The 24,325-nt window shown below is 41.7% G+C and overlaps 1 protein-coding gene across 1 annotated transcript in view; it reads left to right on the top strand.

The window, feature by feature from the left end:
- Window positions 1–3,236: 3,236 nt before the first annotated feature.
- Window positions 3,237–24,325, top strand: part of ggt1b (gamma-glutamyltransferase 1b) — a gene marked incomplete at its 5' end in the record, with an annotated part of 34,506 nt that continues 13,417 nt past the window's right edge. The window contains 6 exons of the mRNA XM_079804291.1: window positions 3,237–3,409; window positions 15,201–15,331; window positions 17,441–17,530; window positions 17,931–18,123; window positions 19,559–19,719; window positions 24,125–24,274. Coding sequence (XP_079660417.1) covers window positions 3,237–3,409; window positions 15,201–15,331; window positions 17,441–17,530; window positions 17,931–18,123; window positions 19,559–19,719; window positions 24,125–24,274 — 898 coding nt within the window. The remainder of the gene's footprint in view (window positions 3,410–15,200; window positions 15,332–17,440; window positions 17,531–17,930; window positions 18,124–19,558; window positions 19,720–24,124; window positions 24,275–24,325) is intronic.

Raw genomic sequence — 24,325 nt, 5'->3', positions numbered from 1 at the left:
TTCTGTGCGGGGCCTGAATCCTGACTGAAAGTTTTCATAGATATCGTTCTTTTTTTTCTTTCTTTGTATAAGAGAGCTGAACAGACTTTTTCTAGTATTTTCGACATAAATGGAAGATTTGATATGCCTTAACTTTTAGTACAGATAGAGTCCACAAGCTTCACATGCAGGTGTTGAACAATACAAACCTTATTTTCATTTCAAACAATAGGATGCAGGTTTGGCTTCAATTGATTGGGTAAAAATCCACTTTTTGTTTTCTGTGAATCTAACTTATATGTTTTACATTGCTGTTTTACAGAACAAACTGCTCCAAACGATTTATCTATATTGCCAAAAGTACTGTATTGGGACACCCCTCCAAATCATTGAATTCAGGTGTTCCAATCACTTCCATGACCACAGGTGCACTGTAAAAAAAATTACTGTAATATTTACAGTAACTTACTGGCAATTTTGGTTGCCAGTAAGACTGTAAATTTACAAAAGTACTGTAAATCATTAATTACAATTGTACTGTAAAAATACAGCGCACTACTGAATACATACTGTAAAATTACCCCCCCCCCCCCGTTTTTACAGCTGTTAAATAAATAATTTAAATAGTACAAATTAAATTTACAAGAGTACTGTCAATCGTTGAGTACTGTAAAAAATTGGGACATCCATCCAAATAATTGAATTCAGGTGTTCCAATCACTTCCATGACCACTAAAATCAAGCACTAGGCATGCAGACGCTTCTACAAACATTTGTGAAAGAATAGGTCGCTCTCAGGAGCTCAGTGAATTCAAGCGTGGTACCGTGATAGGTTGCCACCTGTGCAATAAGTCCATTATTGAAATTTCCTCTCTACTAAATATCCCAGTCAACTGTTAGTGGTATTATAACAAAGTGGAAGCAATTGGGAACAACAGCAACTCAGCCACGAATTGATAGGCCATGTAAAATCACAGAGCGGGGTCAGCGCATGCTGAGGTGCACAGTGCGCAGAAGTCGCCAACTTTCTGCAGAGTCAGTAGCTACAGACCTCCAAACTTTGTGTGACCTTCAGATTAGCTCAAGATCAGTGTGTAGAGAGCTTCATGGAATGGGTTTCCATGGCTGAGCAGCTGCATCCAAACTTTACATCACCAACTGCAATGCAAAGCGTTGGATGCAGTGGTGTAAAGCATGCCACCACTGGACTCTAGAGCAGAGGAGACGTGTTCTCTGGAGTGACGAATTAGGCTTCTATGTCTGGCAAGCCGGTGGACAGGTCTGGGTTTGGAGGTTGCGAGGAGAACGGTACTTGCCTGACTGCATTGTGCTAAGTGTAAAGTTTGGTGGAGGGGGGATTATTGTGTGGGGTTGTTTTATCAGGGGTTGGGCTTGACCTCTTAGTTCCAGTTAAAGGAACTCTTAATGCTTCAGCATACCAAGACATTTTGGACAATTTCATGCTCCCAAATTTGTGGGAACAGCTTGGGGATGGCCCCTTCCTGTTCCAACATGACTGCGCACCAGTGCACAAAGCAAGGTCCATAAAGACATGGATGAGTGAGTGTGGAGGAACTTGACTGGTCCTGACCTCAACCCAATAGAACACCTTTGGGATGAATTAGAGCCTGACCTCACAAATGCGCTTCTAGAAGAATAGTCAAAAAATTCCTTCACAGAAGAGTTGAAGCTGTTATAGCTGCAAAGGGTGCATGGACCAACTTAATATTAAACCCTACGGACTAAGAATAGGATGTCATTAACGTTCATGTGCATGGACCCATTTCATGTCATGTCAAAACATGAATGGCTTAACCATTCAACTATTAAATGCATGAATACAAGTGATAGTGTAACAAAAAGCCACCTGTAGTTGTGAAACATTTGCTAGGGTTGGTTTTTTTTAGAGTGTGTGGATCACCACAACCTGTGCCCTTTTCACCAGCGTCAATAAAACAATTATGGATGGTTTCATGGGTCGAATTGGTTAACGTTTGATGGTCATGATAGTTAGACATTGAGAGCCAGAGAGGTTCACAGCATTGGTTCCGTCAGCCTGTGGAAAGGAGGCTGATTCTATAGGAGACTCTACAAGAGGCCTGTGACGTCTACAGGTAGGTGATACTCAAATCGCAATGTACATTAAACTCAGCTTGAACTATTTTCTCACACAAAGCAAAGCAATTTTGATATAAGAAATATTATGCAGCTTCCTGAGGTTGTTGTGTCTTTTAACACGCTGAACACAGAAGATCATAATTTGTATTCTTTTGTTGCGATTTGTAGGAGGAAATAACACATTCTCTTGCTCTTTTCTCTCTGTGTGAGAGAATTCTAGTCTCTTGTGCGGTGGGTTTAATTTTGTTGGCTGCAGGCACTGCAAGTATCTCTGAGATGTGCTGCAGTTCGTTCCCACACACAGCACAGTCTGACAGGATTTAATGTGGACAGTAGCAGAGCTTTGAAACTATGAAAAGGCGCTTTTCTGAGGAGGATTTCACTTCACACAAGCCTTTTTTTATTCCAAGTTTTCAAATTATAAACGCATGAAATGTTGGGATACATAAAGCTACATTAAGCAACGTGTATAAGAAAGAGCCAGGATGCAATTTGTAATTCTTTATAGTACTATTTTTTTGTTGTTGCTCAAATTATACAGAATCAAGGGTTGATTTACTCTGATCAAAAGGGCAATTAATTAAATTTTTAATAGCAAAACTAGTCTCAGAATCTTCCTCAGAAATCTTCCTCATGCTTTTTGAATGCATAACATTGCTTTGACTATATGTATTTAGCAAGAATGCAGAAAATGTTGTAAGTGTTTTCAATCTTCAGCTGTTACATGTTTTTTTATTAACTTGTTCATATATGCATATGACAATAACTGCTGTATTTCTGCTTTATGAATTATGTGTTACATAACAGTTAGAGATGGTTAAAGGGCACTTTTAAGCATAAATTATATTGTACAATCACTGATTGCAAAAGTTATTATGACTAGTCATGGTTATGAGAATACACACATCCCATATCTTATCTGTTCTTTGGGACGAGTACTCCCTGTTTTCTTTAATTCGCATTTTATCTAATCTGTTTAAATACAGTAATTCACGTTCAGTTTCACTTGAGGATGTTCGTCATATCCATAGTTTCAGAACTTTAAGGATATGATTGCTTGCAGCATAAAAACATAAACAAGCAGTTCATATACTCCAGCAACAGAGAACTAGACACTTTCTGTTGTATGTTCCAGGAAAATGGTGCAGAAGTCTACTGTGTTGGGCCTCACATTGCTGCTCCTGGCTGCAGTCGGGACATTTTTGGCCATATTCTTTTCCGTCCAGGGCAAGAAAGCCTCTCCTGAACCCGAAACTGGTTACTTCAAGGCAGCGGTGGCAGCAGACGCTGGGACATGCTCAGAGATCGGCAGGTTTGAGCTCCGTTCTCCTTAAATGCACATTCACTTTTTGCCATCTATGAATATTGAAGCTGAAGTCAAATTAGTTCATTCAAATCTCATTATATCAGAAATTATATTATTGTAAATAAATAGCAAAGCTGTTGAAGGTCATATGAGGAGCACTAAAAGATGTTTGGTTTGTTAACCTAAAAATGAACACGTTTTATTTACGTCAGAGATTTTATTTAAAGGCACAATATGTAAATAAAATATCCAAAAACTACTATCAATGTTATATATTTTGTTGACTTGTGTAGGGGAGAGCTAACGCGGGGTTAGGGTTAGTTGTAACACACATTGGTTTAACACTTTCTACACATGCCAGGATGACGAAACTTGGTGTATTTACTAGTTGCCATAGCAACTTTATTTAGAGAAAAAAATTGCGTCAAAATTAAACACATCTTTGGAAGATATCTCTGAACATTTATTTAACCTTAGCAAAAGTAAATTTCTGCATTACAATGAGCCCCTATTAGAACTACGCTATTATATTCTATACTTTTATGAATTCAAATGAGAGAGAAAAAGGTGAATAAAGACAGAGTCAATGTTCAGAAATGCTTTATTACTATTATTATTTTTTAACTATGCTGTATAGCTGTGTTTTGAAGTGTTTGTTGTCAAACTCAAAATTGAGATTTGTTTTTAATTATTAAAAAATGGAATTATTTTATTTGAAAAAGTTAATAATTGTATTTTATTGACAAAATATTTTAGTTTGTCTTGGATATTTTTTTGATTATATCAGATAACATTTTAAGCTGTCATTTGGTCATGTTATAACGTTCCCCTATGGGGCACGTTGTCACATTTCACTTCCATTATATCTGGGTAAATCATAGGGATGGGACGAAATATCGTTTGACAAAATATCGCGATACAAAACGTGATGAAACGCATCGAGGTCGAAAAAAATGGATCGCGAAATAAAGATAGATGGCACTGCTGCATGATTTGCGTAGTATATAAATAATTTAGTGTGTGTGTGTATGTATATGGGGCAGACATACAGTCTATGGTGGCAGGCTGGCAGCACCATCTGCTGATCAAGCAGGGTAAAAAAACTGAATGAAAAAAAAATTATATCCGGGGAACGGTGCGGTACGTCGTCACGTCAAGACAGCGCATGTTGCAACAACAACACTGCAGCGAGCTAACAAATATTAGCATTAGCACCAACTGCCTTGCCCCCAAACAGCCGACCATGGAGTCAAATGAGGTCGAAATTGAGGATGCTCCGCCTGGATACAAGTCATATGTCTGGCAGTATTTTGGCTTTCTCATTAAAAAAGACAAAGACGGCAATAGAGCAACTGACAAGACTAAGACTGTGTGTAAGCTATGCCATGCTGTCATTCCGTACACCACATCCAACACATCAAACATGAACCACCACCTTCAACGTCACCATAAAAATGTGAAGACGGCCCTGGAGAAAACGAGCCTACCGAAGGGACAGCTGACCATGAAACAAGCGCTGACACCAACTCTCCCTCCGTCAAGTCCGCGTGCAAAACAGATAACCAGGCTCATTGGCGAATTCATAGCGGACTATATGGCTCCATTTAACATGGTAGAGAACCGAAAATTCATCCTAATGTTCAATGTGCTGGAGCCCAAGTTTAAGATGCCATGTCGAGGAAATTTTTCAGAGAAGGTAATCCCGGAAATTTACAATGAAACCAAACAAAGCGTGAAAGAGTATCTAAAAAATGCCGACTGTGTCACCCTGACCACCGACAGCTGGACCTCACGTGCAACACAGAGTTATATAACCATCACGGCAGAAGTCATCAGAAAAAGCTTTGTGTTGCAAATATTTTCTTCTTTTTTGTTCTTTTTTGATATCGTATCGTGACGTATCGTATCGTAACCCTGGCATATCGAGGTGCATCGTATCGTGAGTTTAAGTGTATCGTCCCATCCCTAGTAAATCAGGAAAAAAAGTATACACTGTATTAATGAAACAAAACCACATATTTGTACTAGACACGTGTGCAATTAATGTGGGAAAAAATAAATAAACAAGTGGATTTACACAAACTGAGAATGTCAAAAAGCGTGCCCTGCCCTCCCCTACAATATCCCAAATGTTCTCAATAAAGTTTTAATCCAGAGAAGCTATTTTAACCAGAACATGCATCGTGTCCGTGTGTCGCCTCAATGACATCATACCCGCGTTACCCTCGATTTCTTTAAATATTGTAATAAATATAGACACTTTAATAACGTTTTATTAGACAGGCGAGCAAATGTTTGGAGACATTCATCGACAGAAAACGAATCATTGTTATATAGCTCAACAGTCTTCTTGTTTAAATCTAATTTTCTTGATTTACTGCGAGTACCATGTTTTATCATGCTTAATATCGATCTAGCTTGCTGCAGTGTGTAACAAGTGTCTCATAGTATCCGCCGAGTGAACACACAGAGTAGCATTATAACATAACTTTCAACACACTCAAATGTATCTAATATGATAAAACAGTGCTGCGTTACCCCACATACGCATAACCAGAAGAAGCGGAGGAGGTAATCTGAGGCATAATAAAAGCTCCACTGCTCTCAAGCCGTGTGTCGCACAATCGCTCCAGCGGCCTCGTTCCGCTCCACCCTGCTTCATACTACAGTAACGTTTATAAATCTTTAATACATTAGCTCATCCATGAATATGATTTCTGCCCGAGTCCCATAGGATTCTTTTCCACCGGCTGTAGAGGTGAAGACAATAATTCCGCGAAATCAAGGCGTCATCAAGCTATGCCATCCATCCATCCATCCATCTTCTTCCGCTTTATCCAGGGCCGGGTCGCGGGGGCAGCAGTCTAAGCAGAGATGCCCAGACTTCCCTCTCCCTAGACACTTCCTCCAGCTCTTCCGAGGGGACACCGAGGCGTTCCCAGGCCAGCCGGAAGACATAGTCCCTCCAGCGTGTCCTAGGTCTTCCCCGGGGCCTCCTCCCGGTTGGACATGCCCGAAACACCTTCCCGGGAAGGCGCTCAGGAGGCATCCGGAACAGATGCCCGAGCCACCTCAACTGACCCCTCTCGATGTGGAGGAGCAGCGGCTCTACTCCGAGTTCCTCCCGAGTGACTGAGCTCCTCACCCTATCTCTAAGGGAGCGCCCAGCCACCCTGCGGAGAAAACTCATTTCGGCCGCCTGTATCCGGGATCTTGTCCTTTCGGTCATGACCCAAAGCTCATGACCATAGGTGAGAGTAGGAATGTAGATTGACCGGTAAATCGAGAGCTTCGCCTTACGGCTTAGCTCTTTCTTCACCACAACAGACCGGTACATCGACCGCATTACTGCAGAAGCTGCACCGATCCGTTTGTCAATCTCCCGTTCCATCCTCCCCTCACTCGTGAACAAGACCCCTAGATACTTGAACTCCTCCACTTGAGGCAGGAACTCTCCACCAACCTGAAGTGGGCAAGCCACCCTTTTCCGACTGAGGACCATGGCCTCGGATTTGGAGGTGCTGATCCTCATCCCAGCCGCTTCACACTCGGCTGCAAACCGTCCCAGTGCATGCTGAAGGTCCTGGTTAGAAGGGGCCAACACGACAACGTCATCCGCAAAGAGCAGAGACGAAACCGCATGGTCCCCAAACCTGACACCCTCCGGCCCCTGGCTGCGCCTAGAAATTCTGTCCATAAAAATTATGAACAGAACCGGCGACAAAGGGCAGCCCTGCCGGAGTCCAACATGCACCGGGAACAAGTCTGACTTACTGCCGGCAATGCGGACCAAACTCCTGCTTTGGTCGTACAGGGACCGGACAGCCCTTAGCAAAGGACCCCGGACCCCATACTCCCTGAGCACCCTCCACAGGATGCCGCGAGGGACACAGTCGAATGCCTTCTCCAAATCCACAAAACACATGTGGACTGGTTGGGCAAACTCCCATGAACCCTCCAGCACCCTGTAGAGGGTATAGAGCTGGTCCAGTGTACCACGGCCCGGACGAAAACCAGACTGTTCCTCCTGAATCCGAGGTTCAACTATCGGCCGAATTCTCCTCTCCAGTACCCTGGCATAGACTTTCCCGGGGAGGCTGAGAAGTGTGATCCCCCTGTAGTTGGAACACACCCTCCGGTCCCCCTTCTTAAAAAGAGGGACCACCACCCCGGTCTGCCATCCCAGAGGCACTGTCCCCGACCGCCACGCGATGTTGCAGAGGCGTGTCAGCCAAGACAGCCCCACAACATCCAGAGACTTGAGGTACTCAGGGCGGATCTCATCCACCCCCGGTGCCTTGCCACCGAGGAGTTTCTTGACCACCTCGGTGACTTCAGCCCGGGTGATGGACGAGTCCTCCTCTGAGCCCCCAGCCTCTGCTTCCTCAATGGAAGGCGTGATGGCGGGATTGAGGAGATCCTCAAAGTATTCCTTCCACCGTCCGACGATATCCCCAGTTGAGGTCAACAGCCGCCCATCGCCACTGTAAACAGCGTTGGTAGGGCACTGCTTCCCCCTCCTGAGGCGCCGGACGGTTTGCCAGAATCTCTTCGAGGCCAGCCGATAGTCCTTTTCCATGGCCTCACCGAACTCCTCCCAGGCCCGAGTTTTTGCCTCCACAACCACCCGGGCTGCAGTCCGCTTAGCCTGCCGGTACATGTCAGCTGCCTCAAGAGTCCCACAAGCCAACCAGGCCCGATAGGACTCCTTCTTCAGCTTGACGGCATCCCTTACTTCCGGTGTCCACCACCGAGTTCGGGGATTGCCGCCTCGACATGCACCGGAGACCTTACGGCCACAGCTCCGAGCGGCAGCTTTGACAATGGAGGTGGAGAACATGGTCCATTCGGACTCAATATCTCCAGCCTCCCTCGGGATCCGGTCGAAGTTCTGCCGGAGGTGGGAGTTGAAGATCTCTCTGACAGGGGGCTCGGCCAAACGTTCCCAGCAGACCCTTACAGTACGCTTGGGTCTACCGGGTCTGTCCAGCTTCCTCCCCCGCCATCGGATCCAACTCACCACCAGGTGGTGATCAGTTGACAGCTCCGCCCCTCTCTTCACCCGAGTGTCCAAGACATACGGCCGCAGGTCAGATGAAACGACCACAAAGTCGATCATTGACCTACGACCTAGAGTGTCCTGGTGCCATGTGCACTGATGGACACTCTTATGCCTGAACATGGTGTTCGTTATGGACAAACCGTGACTAGCACAGAAGTCCAATAACTGAACACCACTCGGGTTCAGATCAGGGGGGCCGTTCCTCCCAATCACGCCCCTCCAGGTGTCACTGTCATTGCCCACGTGGGCGTTGAAGTCCCCCAGTAGAACGACGGAGTCCCCAGTCGGAGCACTTTCCAGCACCCCTCCCAGAGACACCAAAAAGGCCGGGTACTCTGCACTGCCGTTCGGCCCGTAGGCACAAACAACAGTGAGAGACCTATCCCTGAGCCGAAGCCGCAGGGAAACGACCCTCTCGTTCACCGGGGTAAACTCCAACACATGGCGGCAGAGCTGGGGGGCTATAAGCAAACCCACACCAGCCCGCCGCCTCTCACCATGGGAAACTCCAGAGTGGTGAAGAGTCCATCCTCTCTCGAGGAGTGTGGTTCCAGAGCCCAAGCCGTGCGTAGAGGTGATTCCGACTATCTCTAGTCGGAACCTCTCAACCTCACGCACAATCTCAGGCTCCTTCCCCGCCAGTGAGGTGACATTCCATGTCCCAAGAGCCAGTTTCCGTGTCCAGGGATCGGGTTGTCTAGGCTCCTGCCTTCGACTGCTGCCCGATCTTCTCCGCACCGGCCCCTTACGGTCCCTCCCGTGAGTGGTGGGCCCACGGGAAGGTGTCCCCACGTCGCTCCTTCGGGCTGAGCCCGGCCGGACCCCGTGGGGGAAGGCCCGGCCACCAGGCGCTCGCATACGAGCCCCAACCCCAGGCCTGGCTCCAGGGTGGGGCCCCGGCTGCGCCATACCGGGCGACGTCACGGTCCTCGTTGTCATTGTCGTCATAAGGGGTTTTTGAACTGCTCTTAGTCTGACCCGTCCCCTAGGACCTGTTTGCCTTGGGAGACCCTACCAGGGGCATATAGCCCCGGACAACATAGCTCCTAGGTTCATTCGGGTACTCAAACCCCTCCACCACGTTAAGGTGGCAGTTCAAGCTATGCCTTTGTTTTTAATAAGCGACCTCTAGTGGCATAAATTACATATTGTGCCTTTAATAGCTGAATTCTCCTCACTATATCCTCATTTACAGTATACCAACAAAAGTTATGAAACAAGTTGCAAAAGTCTTTTCTTCCCTGTTGAGGTGCATATCTGAGTGAAACGGCTTCTCGAACAAGAAAAAATTTAGGGTGGGACTTGGTTTTTTCCATCAGGAATTGATTGGATGGTTGTGGTTTGCTATTGGCTGATCTCATGTGAGTGACAGGTTGTCCCACCCTTACACCAGTAAACACATCATCAATGAAGATATTTGGCTGAAGAGGGAGGGGAAGTTAATTTGATTAAAGATTATGAGGGCACATGAATTAAAAAATGTCCATGGACAAATCATTTATAATAAAGACTGCAATATTCCATAGTAAAAGAAGAATGGTCAATTTTGTTTTCATGGTGATCTTTCATGGTGATCAGTCTAGGCTGGTCCCTGGAGAGTACGATCACACCAGTGTGATTTTAGTGGTCAGTGCATCACGTGATCAACTGCTAAATTCAAATGAGCTATCGCATGGTCATATATCACAACTATTCAGTGTTTACAGCCACATAATGTTTATTTTAGGCTTCAGACATTTAAATTAACAAAACAATACATTTAAATGGTGTAAAATTGGAATCTATGGAAGCGGCAATAATAATCCTTTCCATTATATTTAGACGACACGTTTTATTCATAACAGATACACATTGTGTGAGTAACTTTAATGAATTCACGTGTTGTCATTTCAATAGATCCGATTCTCTGAACTGGCGACGCCCATCACGCATATAGCACTAACGCGATCGTTATAAAGGTGTTTAAACAACAAAAAACATCCACTTGCCCATATTTGACAATCAGAATATCAGATATTTATGCTATAGTTAACCAATTTGTGAATGTTTTGAATAAAAAAGGAAAAGTGAAATAAAAGCAGATCATCGTCAGTCAGCACTGTTGTGGCTGCGGTGTCACATGACAAGCATGACACGTCATTATGGAAACAATAAACTGGGAACTGGGGGTCAGCCAGTGTGAAAGGGTTAAGGATCAAATCATGTCAAAATGTATCATTAAGCTATCAACTGCAAATTTTCACTTTTTGCAGTGCATAAAAATACTTTTCTTGTAGAATTTCTCTGTTGCCAGAGAGTTAATAGTTAATATAAAATATAACAAATGGTGCCCCAATTTTTTTCGGTCTATAGTCCCAATCCGTGCACTTATGCAGCATGCACTATTCTATGATGTTTTGTAGTATAAATAATGTGAATAGTTTGTTCACACTGAAAATTCCAAAAAGAAAAAGTAGGAAATACCCATGATGCACTTAATTAACTGAAAACTGTGCAGCTTTAATTACTAGTGGAGGGGGAGGGGCTTCAGACTCCAATCCCAGCAAGCAATTTTGTGTTTATAGATACCTAATACCCGTCCAAACCAAGGGGGTAGCCCAGCCCCCGGAAAGCGTACCACCCATAGGTGTGGCCATTGCTAACCAAGCCATCCCCTGTTGTTAGCATCCCATTGACTCCCATTCATTTTGGCCTCACTTTGACAGTGAATAACTTTACATCTGAGGCAATTAAAGACTCCATTCATCCATTGTTTATTTCTAAACAAACACGACAATGTATAAAAGGCTCCATTACCTTGTATCTTACACTATCGCCCCGTTGAAGCTGTTTTTGTAAAATATAGGCTAACGATTGCGTCATAACCACGCGACTGTGTCGCGTTATTGAGCAAATTACCATATAGACCCGAGGAGAATCTCGCAGGCAATCTTTTACTGTCTATGAGGCAATCGGGGGGACGTGGAGGCATAAACGCAGATAGAGATGTTGCAGATCCTGCTTCATTCATCAAAAGTTGCTCCTGCTCACCCTCTCTGTCTCTGCAAGATTCGCTGATTCAGATTTTACGTTGCACAACTACTAGAAGACTTGCCACTGTCAGACAGGTTGATCACGTCACATCTACGTCGTCAAGCTCAGTCTGAGGCTGCGCAGTACATCAGCCATCAGGAAGTGAGTGCTTCTATCCGACTTCAATTCTCCCCGTTGAAGTCTATGGAGTCGCTCTGTCCATTTCTTTTACTGTCTATGGTCCAAACACAACCCTGACGTCTAGGCTAAAACGCCGAAAAATTTGGACTGTCAGAGAAAATAGAATAGGCGTCTAACCATAGCCCAAGAGTAGACAAGTCATCAACAGATAGAACATGTCAAAAAAATGAAACAAAATGTCTTGTCATCATTGTTGACTTTGCTTAAATGATGGAATATCATACATCTGACAAGTTTTTTTGCCAAAAACCGCATGTAACCAAATTCAAGGTTATTTTGGCTAGAAGTGGGTTACTCCTAGCTGGACAATATCGGGTCTATAGTTAACCGAGATGCTGAAATGACGGCTATTGCTTGCTGGAATGTTGAATGACAAAATAACCTTATAAAATCCATACACTACACAGTTGAGTAACTACCGCATCAGAGTGTACTTACATTTTTTATGCATTTGGCAGACGCTTTTATCCAAAGCGACTTACAGTGCCCTTAATACAAGGACAATCCCCCTGGAGCAACATGGAGTAAAGTGCCTTGCTCAAGGACACACTGGTGGTGACCGCTGGGATCGAACCAGAAACCTTCTGCGTATCAGTTCCATGGTTTAACCCACTGTCCCACCATCTCACCATGTGTATAAGTGCATAGTGCGTCAATTTGGATACAACTGATGTTTTGTCAAGTAACAACAATTAGTCAGGTGAAAATCTGCTGCATGAAGTAAAATATACTTTAATCCTCATCCTTCCCTCGGGTCATTTTGACCAAAAACTCCATTTTTAATTTTTCAGTGTTCATTGGAGTGGTCCAAGATCCTAGGACTTTTTTTTTTTTTTTTACCACAAATGACTTGAACCACAAACCACAAATGCACCAAAAAGATTGACTGGATTCGAGGAGTTTTGTGGATTAAATTTTAAAAAGTAACAAATTCTTCCCTCACAATTTGACTGGAATGCGAGGAATGCTTCAGTACACCTAGATACAAAAACCTAAAAATGCTAAAAGTTTACCAAAGAATTATTTTATAATGTCTACATCTGTATCTGAATGCATACTGAAGAGAAAGAGACTTTAGGACCCAGCGGAACGGCTCATTTGCTCCAGCTATAAGGCCATATAGTGGCATGAGTCCTGAAATATCATGTTATATTCTTTTTTTTCCACAAGAGGTCGGAAAAGTACGGACACCCAATGTAAGATATTTTGAGCTGAATTAAAAGGATTATGCATGAAATTTTTAATTTAAGTTGAATATGCTTAAATTACTATTAATTTATTATAAATAATTATAAATGTATTGTTTATATATTTATTATAATATTTATTATTATTTATTGATAAAATCTAGTCATTTAAAGGTAAAATTTTTTTTTTTATAATAAAACTCAGATTGCATTAAAAATAGAAAAAAATATTATCAAAATTAAATTAAATAAGCTTTCTGGATGAGTTTTAGGGCTCCAGGTCATTCTGACCTGCGAGGGAAGGATTTGTTACAAAGTGCGAGGGAAGGATGAGGGTTTAATTGGTTTTATGTAAGTGAAAGATATTATTTAATACTGAATCAAAGAAGATTAACATCATTTTAAAGGTCATGTCAGGTAGTTATAAATCTTCATGATAATAACGGCACATTTTTACTTTTTACAGTGCAGAAAAACTGTTTTCATGGACAATTGCTTGGATTTAGGAGTATTGAGTAGTGAAAACACACACACACACACACACACACACACACACACACACACACACACACACACACACACACACACACACACACACACACACACACACAGGGATGGACTGGGACAAAAAAGCCCATCACACCTGCTCTGCAACACCCCTCACCATAAACCCACCAGCTCAAAAGTCAGCTTTTACAGGAATACATTTCATTTTACAATACATTCTCATAGAAAACAACTATGCCTATTGGAAATTGTATTAATATTTCTTAATATTTGTGGTTTTACTGTATTTTTGATCAAATAAATTCAGCCTTCTTTCAAAAACATTTTTAAACGTTTTTTCATTTTTTTTTTAAAACATTTTAATTATTTCAAACTTTTGATTACCAGTGCGTAAAATAATGCACGTGAACTAGCAAATTATATATTTATTTTAATATATGACACTTTTCTACACTGCACATAGGCTACTTGAATATGAAAGTTGCCAGTTTTACGGTTTTACCATGTATGTGTAGGCTAAGCCTATGAATCATTTGAAAATTATTGTGAAATTACTGTAGAAAGCCTGGAAACTGAAAGACAAACATTCCCTCTGATAACCTATGCTGAAAACTGCGACACCTGCGTTAATGTTTATTTGTGCACTGTGTGACAAATAACGTAAAAGGCATTCAAATCTGAGAAATTCTAAAAGCAGTAGTTTACATCCCTGGAAATTAATGTCCATCGTTTAACATTTTTAAAATCGTTAACAGTCTGGAAATATTGCTGTAGCCTATTGACTCATATTCAGCTGTTTATCTTACCTCAGATTGGATTCAATTGCTGCACTGCTCGGCTGCTGTGGACAGTAAATCCCGCCTCCTTCAATTTGATTGGATATCGCAAACATTTTGACATTGACGAGCGCTTTTGCACCACTGAGACTGATCAGGCTAAATAGATTAGAATTATGCCTCAGGTGGGCTGTGCGGGCCATTGGTCTGGGCTATAGACGGAAGGATATAGGCTACGTAATTTTACTATATTATGTCTTCATATATATTTACGTAGCAACGGGCCGGCCCACATTGTCCAGCGGCCCACCGGGAAAATGCCTGGTACGCCAGATTCAGTCCGCCCCTGCACACACACACATACACACACACGCACACATGTTTGTTTTTGTGAAATGTGAGGACATTCCATAGGCGTAATGGTTTTTATACTGTACAAACCGTATTTTCTATCCCCTTACACTGCCCCTGTCCCTAAACCTAGCCCTCAGGAGACTGTGCAGTTCACTTTCTGTGAAAAAAAACTTGTTCTGTGTGATTTATAAGCATTTTGAAAAGTGAGGACATGGGGAACGTCCTCATATTTCACCTTCTTTTTGTAATACCTATGTCATACCCATGTCATTATACACATTTGTGTCCTGATATTTCACGAAAACATGCCCACACGCACACGCACACGCACGCACGCACGCACGCACGCACGCACGCACACACACACACACACACACACACACACACACACACACACACAAAGGAACAGTGTTGGAGCAATTGGTTGTTGGGTGCCTTGCTCAAGGTCACCTTAGTCATTTCATCTTGAGAATCGAACCTGTGACCTTCAGATTACGGGTTCAAGTCAAGTCAAATCAAGCATTTTATTCAGTGGAACCACCAAATTAACTATTGTGTTTCATAAATGGCTTTTTTTGTCAGTGCATATTTTGTCACTTTTCTTGAAATATATATATAATTTTTTTTGCGTTCTGATATTTAAAATGATATACGCAGACTTGCATGCCAAATGCCCTTTCCGTGTTAACTCCATCCAGGGACATCCTGAAGAGAGGCGGCTCTGCTGTAGATTCTGCCATCGCTGCTCTGCTGTGTGTGGGATTGATGAATGCCCACAGCATGGGCATCGGAGGAGGGCTCTTCTTCACTATTTATGATGCCAAAACAGGTATGCAGTCACCATTATCTGTCTGATTCAACCTGACACACCAGTCTGCAGTGTCTGTGTGTATATGAAGAATTTGCGCACATTTTTTTTCTATAAAGATCTAATTTTATTACTTATGTACACACTGCCTACCCTCGACAAGTTGCTGTTTGGATTTAAATAGGCAAATGCGGAATCATTGAGCATGAAGAATCATTTTCACACATTTTTGCACCTCTGAATCCAGACCTTACATCACAACATTTATTTCCATCAAGCGGTGCATCAATTTTTGGTCAAGATCTTGTATTGACAATGCAAGAGTCCAGCACTCTGTAAAGTCTCCTCCAGCACATCCCAAAGACTTTCAATGACTTTAAAGGTCCTGTTCTTCGTGATCCCATTTTTCAAACTTTAGTTAGTGTGTAATGTTGCTGTTAGAGCATTTATAAAACCTGTAAAATTATAAAGCTCAAAGTTCAATGCCAAGCGAGATATTTTATTTAACAGAAGTTCCCTTTCAAAGCCTACAGCGAACGGCCGGTTTGGACTACATCCTGGTATTTCCTGCTTTAATTACGTCAGTAGAGCAGTATGTCGACTAACCTCCGCCCACAAGAATGCGCGAAAAAGGGGGCGTGGTCTTGTTGCTCCCACGTGGAGAAGAGGAAGTGTTGCGTTCGGTTGCGTTCGTATAGTTTGTTTGTTGCAATGTCGTCGAGGCGCTGTTATTTTCATCCCGGAGTCAAGTCACCTTTGTTTGGCTTTCCCAGGGACGCTGTACTTAGAGATCATTGAGCGCATGCATCCCCGTTATGGTGAGAGGCGTGACCTTTCCGGTAACGTGCGCTCTGCGTGCGCTAAGCTGCTGTCGAATCACAACACGGGAACTGCTGGCACAATCAGAACTCGTTACATATTTCTGAAGGAGGGACTTCATAGAACAGGGAAATCTTTCAAGCCGTTTTGAGGACAGTGAAAACAGCAGTATACAGATAAGTAAATTGTGTGAAAAATACTGTGTTTTTTTACACGCGAAACATGAACACATGTTATATTGCACTCTGTAAACACAATCAAAGCTTCAAAAAAACACGAAAAACGGGACCTTTAAGGTCTGGACTCAGAAGCGCCAATTCATGTATGAAAATGATTCTTCATGCTCCCTCCCAACCACTCTTTGCATTTAGGGTTAGAAGAACTGTTGCTAAACATACATCCATCAGGCATAACATTAGGTGAAGTGAATAACACATATTATCTCTTCATCACAGCACCTGTTAGTGGGTGGGATATATTAGGCAGCAAGTGGACATTTTGTCCTCAAAGTTGATGTGTTAGAAGCAGGAAAGAGGGGCAAATGTAAGGATTTGAGTGAGTTTGACAAGGGCCAAATTATGGCGGTTAGACAACTGGGTCAGAGCATTTCCAAAACTGCAGCTCTTGTGGGGTGTTCCCGGTCTGCAGTGGTCAGTGTCTATCAAAAGTGATCCAAGGAACTGTGGTGAACCGGCGACAGGGTCATGGACGGCCAAGGCTCATTGATGCACCTGGCCTGTGTGGTCAAATCAAACAGACGAGCTACTGTAGCTCAAATTGCTCAAGAAGTTAATGCTGGTTCTGACAGAAAGGTGTCAGAATACACAGTGCATCGCAGTTTGTTGTGTATGGGGCTGGATAAACCACAGACCAGTCAGAGTGCCCATGCTGACCCCTGTCCACGGCCGAAGCGTCAACAGTGGGCACGTGAGCATCAGAGCTGGACCACGGAGCAATGGTAGAAGGTTGCCTGGTCTGATGAATCACGTTTTCTTTTACATCACGCGGATGGCCGGGTGCGTCGCTTACCTGGGGAACACATGGCACCAGGATGCACTATGGGAAGAAGGCAAGCCAGTAGATACCACAGCACACCTTCAAGTGGAGTCCATGCTTCGACGGGTCAGGGCTGTTTTGGCAGCAAAAGGGGGACCAACACAATATTAGGAATGTTATGCCTGGTCGTTGTATAACATGCTAGAAACATAATCACTGTAATAATGATCCTAGCATAGACTCTTAAGAATTTGCCAATTTTAATCCTTTTTTTTTTGGCCGGGCAGTGTATAATTGATTTATTTCTTTTTGCAGGAAAAGTCGAAACCATCAATGCACGTGAGACAGCACCTGCAAATGCAACCAGAGACATGTTTGGAAATAGTACAGACCTTTCCCAGAAAGGTATACATTAACTACATTACATAAACTAGGGGGAATCATTGGTGAAACAGGATTCGCACAGTGGGTGGCCTTGAGATACGATGCCAGCATGCCAGAGAGATAAGCATCAAAAACTATCAACACAATGTCGACAATCAATAACTCAAGAGTAGAATGGGCTCTGCATATGTTTATGACTTTTCGAGGAAAGCCATAAAACTGTATCTCTGTAGAGTGTGCATATGGACATATGTCACAACAACATACTGTCATCAAGTGCATTTGGTGACATTTTATATAGTTTGGAAACATTGCATTTTTTTATTAATTATTATAGCTATTCTTATCATTCAAATAAGTACACTGACTGTCTTTTTAGATAATAGCACATGGAATCATGCCGGTGAAAATTAATCCACAGGTGGTTTGTCTGTCGCTGTTCCTGGAGAGATTCGGGGGTATGAGATGGCCCATAAACGGCATGGCAAGCTTCCATGGAGAGAGCTATTTCTACCAAGCATAAAACTGGCCAGGAACGGCTTTCCTGTTGGCAGCGCATTGGCCAGTGCCATTAGATCAAACAGAAATATCATTATGAATGATAAGATGTTATGGTGAGCACACGTGGATATTTTTAACCAAGATATTTAAAGGGGGGGTGAAATGCTGTTTTTTACACTGTTAAAGACTTGGATTTCCATGCTAAACATGGACAAAGTTTCAAAAAAGTTGGCCGTTTGATGGAGTATTTCTGTGCCAAAAAATACTCCTTCTGGTTTCTCACAAGTTTCGGAAAGTTTTTTTTCGAGTATGGGTCTGTGTGACGTCAAATGGGGCGGAATTTCCTTATACGGGGTCCTAAGGGCACTTCTCCTGGAAGGGCGCGCGCACCCATAGACCAGAGTGAGAGAGCGAAAGCAGTACGCCCATCAAAGCGCTTCGCTCAGCTGTGCTGCAGTCACAGGACTTCACGACATCAACAATGTCACCAAAGATGTGTTTTTCGGTTGTCAGGGCAAGACAACCCTGTACAGCTTTCCAAAGAACCCAGCGTTAATGGGACAGTGGATGGAGTTTGTTTTTCCGGAGCAGCAATGGAGTTGTGCCAGTGTTTTGTTTGTTCCCTGCATTTCGGCGACGATTGTTTTATAAACAAGGCCCAGTTCGACGCCGGATTTGTAGCTTGTCTAATGCTGAAAGATGGAGCGGTCCCAGCGATTAAGGTTCGCGGTCGTGACTCGTGTTTTGGAAGCAGGCGGTGAGTAAAACTGCTTCAAATGTCTTGGTGTTGTCAGCTATCGACTCGTTCATTCAAATGCGCTACTATTCCATTGTTTTTCTATGTAAACACGCACTAGTCTGACGTGCAAAACCGTTCTGCTTGCTACTGCTAACATTAAATCACATATAATAGTCCATAAACCAAATTATATCCTCATAAACCATGAGTAAACACACACAAATGTTGTAAAACTCGCGCATCACAAGCCGCTAAGCATATATAAATTACAGTACATACCATAGAAACGTCCTGCTGTAGTCGTTGCTGCTTCTCCTGTTCAATTTCAGTCTCTAGATCTGATTCTGGATCATATATGTATGGCTAAATCGGATTGATAGTCATGATTTATTTAGGATAACGTTTTTTTCCTCACGTTTAAGGATGTCAGAGCTTTCAGACGCACTCAACACAATAGCTGCGTGTGCTCGTGACTCTTTAACCCCGCCCACACGACACGCCTCCAGCCGCTCGTTTTTTTTCCGGAAAGACTTGGTACAGCGTATCTTTCTTTTATAAATATAATAAAACTAAAGACTTTTCGGAGATATGAAGGATGCAATACTACTCTATAGGTACTCAAGATTGACATGAGATTGACTGAAACTGAGTGTTTCACCCCCACCTTTAACATTCAAAAAAATATTTTTTGCACTTTTAACAAGGTGCACTGTCATTTTTATTTTTATATAATGTAATGTGTGATATTACCTACTTTTATTCACTAGCTTTATACATGAACATTTTCTGCTGATTGTTTGGTTTCTTAGTTCTGTGTACTGCAATTCCACTGGAAACTTCCTGCAGGAAAATGACACCATCACCTTTACAAAGCTGGCAGACACTTACGAGGTCATAGCAGAGAATGGGGCCGATGCGTTCTACAACGGACCGCTTGCTGAGAACCTTGTGAGGGACATCCAAGCTGCAGGTTTTTTCTATTCACACATATGTCAATCCATTATTTGGTATCAACAGCTTATGATATAATCTGGACCAATGTTGGGGAAGTTACTTTTAAAAGTAATGCATTACAATATTGTGTTATCCCCTTATAAAGTAACTAATTGTTTTACTTAGTTACAACCCCAAATCAGAAAAAGTTGGGACAGTATGGAAAACGCAAATAAATAAAAAAAGAAGGGATTTCTAAATTTACTTTGACTTGTATTTCATTGCAGACAATATGAACACAAAATATTTCATGTTTTGTCTGGTCAACTTCATGTAATTTGTAAATATGTATCCTTTCCTGTCATTCAGACCTGCAACACATTTCAAAAAAAGTTGGGACAGGAGCAATTTAGGGCTAGTATTGAGGTAAAATGGTTAAATAATGATGTGATTTGAAACAGGTGATGTCAACAGGTGATTGTAATTATGATTTGGTACAAAAGCAGCATCCAAGTAAGGTCTAATCCTTTAGGAGCAAAGATGAGCCGAGGATCGCCAGTTTGCCAACAAATACGTGAGAAAATTATTGAAATGTTTAAAAACAATGTTCCTCAAAGAAAGATAGGAAGAGATTTGGATATTTCACATTCAACAGTGCATAACATAATTAAAAGATTCAAGGAATCTGGAGGAATTTCAGTGCGTAAAGGACAAGGGCGCAAGTCTAAGCTGAACAACCGTGATCTCCGATCCCTCAGGCGGCACTGCATCAAGAATCGTCATTCATCTATAAGCGATATCACCACATGGGCTCAGGACTACTTTGGCAAACCTTTGTCAAGTACCACAATACGTAGTTACATCCACAAATGCCAGTTAAAACTGTACTGTGCCAAAAGGAAGCCCTATGTTAACAGTGTCCAGAAGCGCCGTCGACTTCTCTGGGCTCGGAGGCATCTGGGATGGACCATTACACAGTGGAAACGTGTACTGTGGTCAGATGAATCAGTATTTCAGGTATTTTTTGGGAGGAATGGACGCCGTGTGCTCCGGACCAAAGAAGAAAAGGATCATCCAGACTGTTACCAGCAACAAGTCCAAAAGCCAGGGTCTGTCATGGTATGGGGTTGTATCAGTGCCCTTGGCAAAGGTAACTTGCACTTCTGTGAAGGCACCATTAATGCTGAAAAGTACATAGAGATTTTGGAGCATAATATGCTGCCTTCAAGAAGAGATCTTTTCCAGGGACGTCCATGCATATTTCAACAAGACAATGCAAAACCACATTCTGCTCACATTACAAAGTCCTGGCTGCGGAGGAAGAGGGTACGGGTACTTGACTGGCCTGCCTGCAGTCCCGACCTGTCTCCAATAGAGAATGTGTGGCGCATTTTGAAGCGCAAAATGCGACAACGAAGACCCCGTACTGTTGCCCACCTTAAGACTTGTTTGCAGGAAGAATGGGACAAAATTACACCTGAAACACTTCATCACTTGGTGTCTTCAGTCCCTAAACGTCTTTTAAGTGTTGTGAAAAGGAATGGCAACATTACAAAGTGGTAAATGCTTTACTGTCCCAACTTTTTTTGAAATGTGTTGCAGGTCTGAATGACAGGAAAGGATGCATATTTACAAATGACATGAAGTTGACCAGACAAAACATGAAATATTTTGTGTTCATATTGTCTGCAATGAAATACAAGTCAAAGTAAATTTAGAAATCACTTTTTTTTTTTTTTTTTTTGCGTTTTCCATACTGTCCCAACTTTTTCTGATTTGGGGTTGTACTTTTTTGGGAAATAATGCAATATTCGTTACTTTTTTCTCACCTGGACTGGGCTGGCTTGTTTTTTTTTTGGATAATAAAAAAAAATAATTGGCTCTTTCACACCAAATGGTTGGTTGAATTGGATCATGGAAGTTCAGCAGCAAAGACATTGGTTAGTAAAGTGAGATTAAATACATAAAGTATAAATGTATTATTTACATATTAAATTATTGCAGTTAAAAAAAAAAAAAATCTGCAAGTGCTGTCAGTCAATAGCAATGAAAACAGTAACTTGCATTACTTATTTGAAAAAGTAACTCAGATATTTTGGTGTAAATTTAAAAGTAATGCGTTACTTTACTTTACTTTTGAAAAAAAAGTAATCTGGTTACGTAAACTCACGTTAATTGTAATGCGTTATTACCCCCAACACTAATCTGGACAATAAATTAAATCAAAATTGTGGTTGCATGATGTAATTTAGCCCAGGGGTTTTCAAACTACCCCAGGGGGCCAGAACAGGACACTAACGGTCAATGGAAAGAAATAAACACCAAAACTGCATAAAAAGCTACAGTTTTTATGCACACATTTATGCCAATTTAAAATCTATATTAATTTAAAGAATTTCTGAAGGATTGTGTGACACTCTGGACTGGAGTAATGGCTGCTGAAAAATCAGTTTTGCATCACAGGAATAAATTACATTTAAAATAGAAAACAGTTATTTTAAATTGCAATAATATTTTTGCCTCATTACTGTTTTACAGTATTTCTAATCAAATAAATACAGCTTTGGGGAGCATAAAGGCCCGTACACACCAACAACATTAATTATAACGATAACTATATTAGCGTGTACACCAGCAGACTATATCGTTCCGTTTAACCTTTTATAAGTGCGTGCTTGTCTGCCCCATAGCAGGATTGATTCTGATTGGCTGTCAGTGTTTTTATCATTTATCAGCTGGATAAAATCGCTCTGAAAGTGATTCCAACGATAATGTTTCTCTGTGCCATATAGTTATAGCTGTGGTGTGAACAGTGCTATTCTTTTATATCTAGAATGATTTTTAGAACTATATCTTTATCGTTATCTTTATAGTTATTGTACTTGGTGTACACGAGCCTTAAAGGGATAGTTCACCCAAAAATGAAAATTAGCCCATGATTTACTCACCCTCAAGTCATCCTAGGTGTATATGACATTCTTCTTTCAGACGAATAAAATCAGAGTTCTATTAAAAATGTCCTGACTCTTCCAAGCTTTATAATGCCAGTGAATTGTTGCCTCGTTTATGAAGTCTATAAAAGTGCATCTATCAATCATATAACTGCTCCACACGGCTCCGGAGGGTTAATAAAGGCCTTCTGAAGCGAATTGGCGCGTTTGTGTAAAAAAAAAACATATTTAAAAACTTTATAAAGTAAAAGATCGGCCGCCGAAACTTTACTTTATAAAGTTTTAAAGATATTTTTCTTACACAAATGCATCGATTTGCTTCAGAAGGCCTTTATTAACCTCCCGGAGCCGTGTGGAGCAGGTTATTTGACGGACAGATAAATTTTTTATGGATTTCAAAAACAGAGCAACTATTATTGCTATTATAAAGCTTGGATTAGCCAGGACTTTTTTAATATAACTCATATTTTATTCGTCTGAAAGAAGAATGCCATATACACCTAGGATGACTTGAGGGTGAGTAAAACATTGGGCTAATTTTAATTTTTGGGTGAACTATCCCTTTAAGACTTCTTTCAAAAACATGAAAAAAAAAACGTAATTGACCGGTAATCAAACACTGCACAAATGGGTCTGAAAAAAGAAAAGAAAAATGCAAATGTAGCTATCATATTTGGAGGTATGAAAACAGTTCCCATACAGAGAAAAACTGTAATAGATCTAACCTTATATTTAATGTAATTTTACATTCAAATACTGTAAAATGTACAGTGTTTTGGAAGTAAAAAGAACAAATTAACTTTACAGTGAAAACCCGTAAACTATTTTTTTTAGTAAATATGTTTCTTCTTAGTTTTTTGTTATCAGTTATGTAGTCTACATTTGGCTTTTATGGTAAATGATTGTTGATTGTGTTTGTGTTCATGACTCACCTTCTACATTAGTATGTACATCAACTTGTGGAAGAACGACTTGTGGTGAACTTTGATTCATCATGTGCTTTTCTCTTTACCACCTGTGTTTATCAGTATATGTAAAAGTAAAAGTTTAGGGGCAGCGTGGCCTTGCTAATTCAGCAGAAAAGGGCTATATATACAGTTTTAAATTGTAAAAATTGAAGGGCGTTCTGTAAATATTTTTACTGTATTTTTTTACCAAATTTGTAAAAACGATGGATTGTTTTTTACAGTGCATGTTATGGTAAACCACATTAAGCGTAGAGCGACATCTTTTATTTCATATCAGATGACTGCCCATGTTAGTGTTTTAAAGACGCTAAATTTCAGCTGTGGCTGTGGTGTTGTGGTTCATTGATTTGCAAATATTTTACATCCCACTAATTCCTGCAGTGCTGCCAATAGTCCACCCAGGCAGAGGTGTTGAAGGATGACACACAATTGGTTATTAATGACTAAATCGATTACTCAGTAGGTTTGATCTCATTAACTTGCATAGACTCATGAGTCATACAGGCATCTGTGTGTGTTGCAGAGGGGATTATAACTCTGGAGGACTTGAGAGATTACAAACCCTTGCTGGATGAAACCCCCCCCAGCGCTACCGTGGGAGAATTCACAATGGTGGCACCGAATTCGCCTGCCAGCGGCCCAGTCCTTACATTGATACTCAACATCCTGAGCGGTAGGTGCAGAGTTTAACCACTAAACAGTCTGTAATGAACTGCTCTGAGAC

This window comes from Gobio gobio, assembly GCF_949357685.1.
Source record: "Gobio gobio genome assembly, chromosome: 22".
Taxonomy (NCBI): Eukaryota; Metazoa; Chordata; class Actinopteri; order Cypriniformes; family Gobionidae; genus Gobio; species Gobio gobio.
The sequence above is the reverse complement of the archived record's forward strand: the minus strand, read 5'-3'. Positions and strand labels throughout refer to the sequence as shown.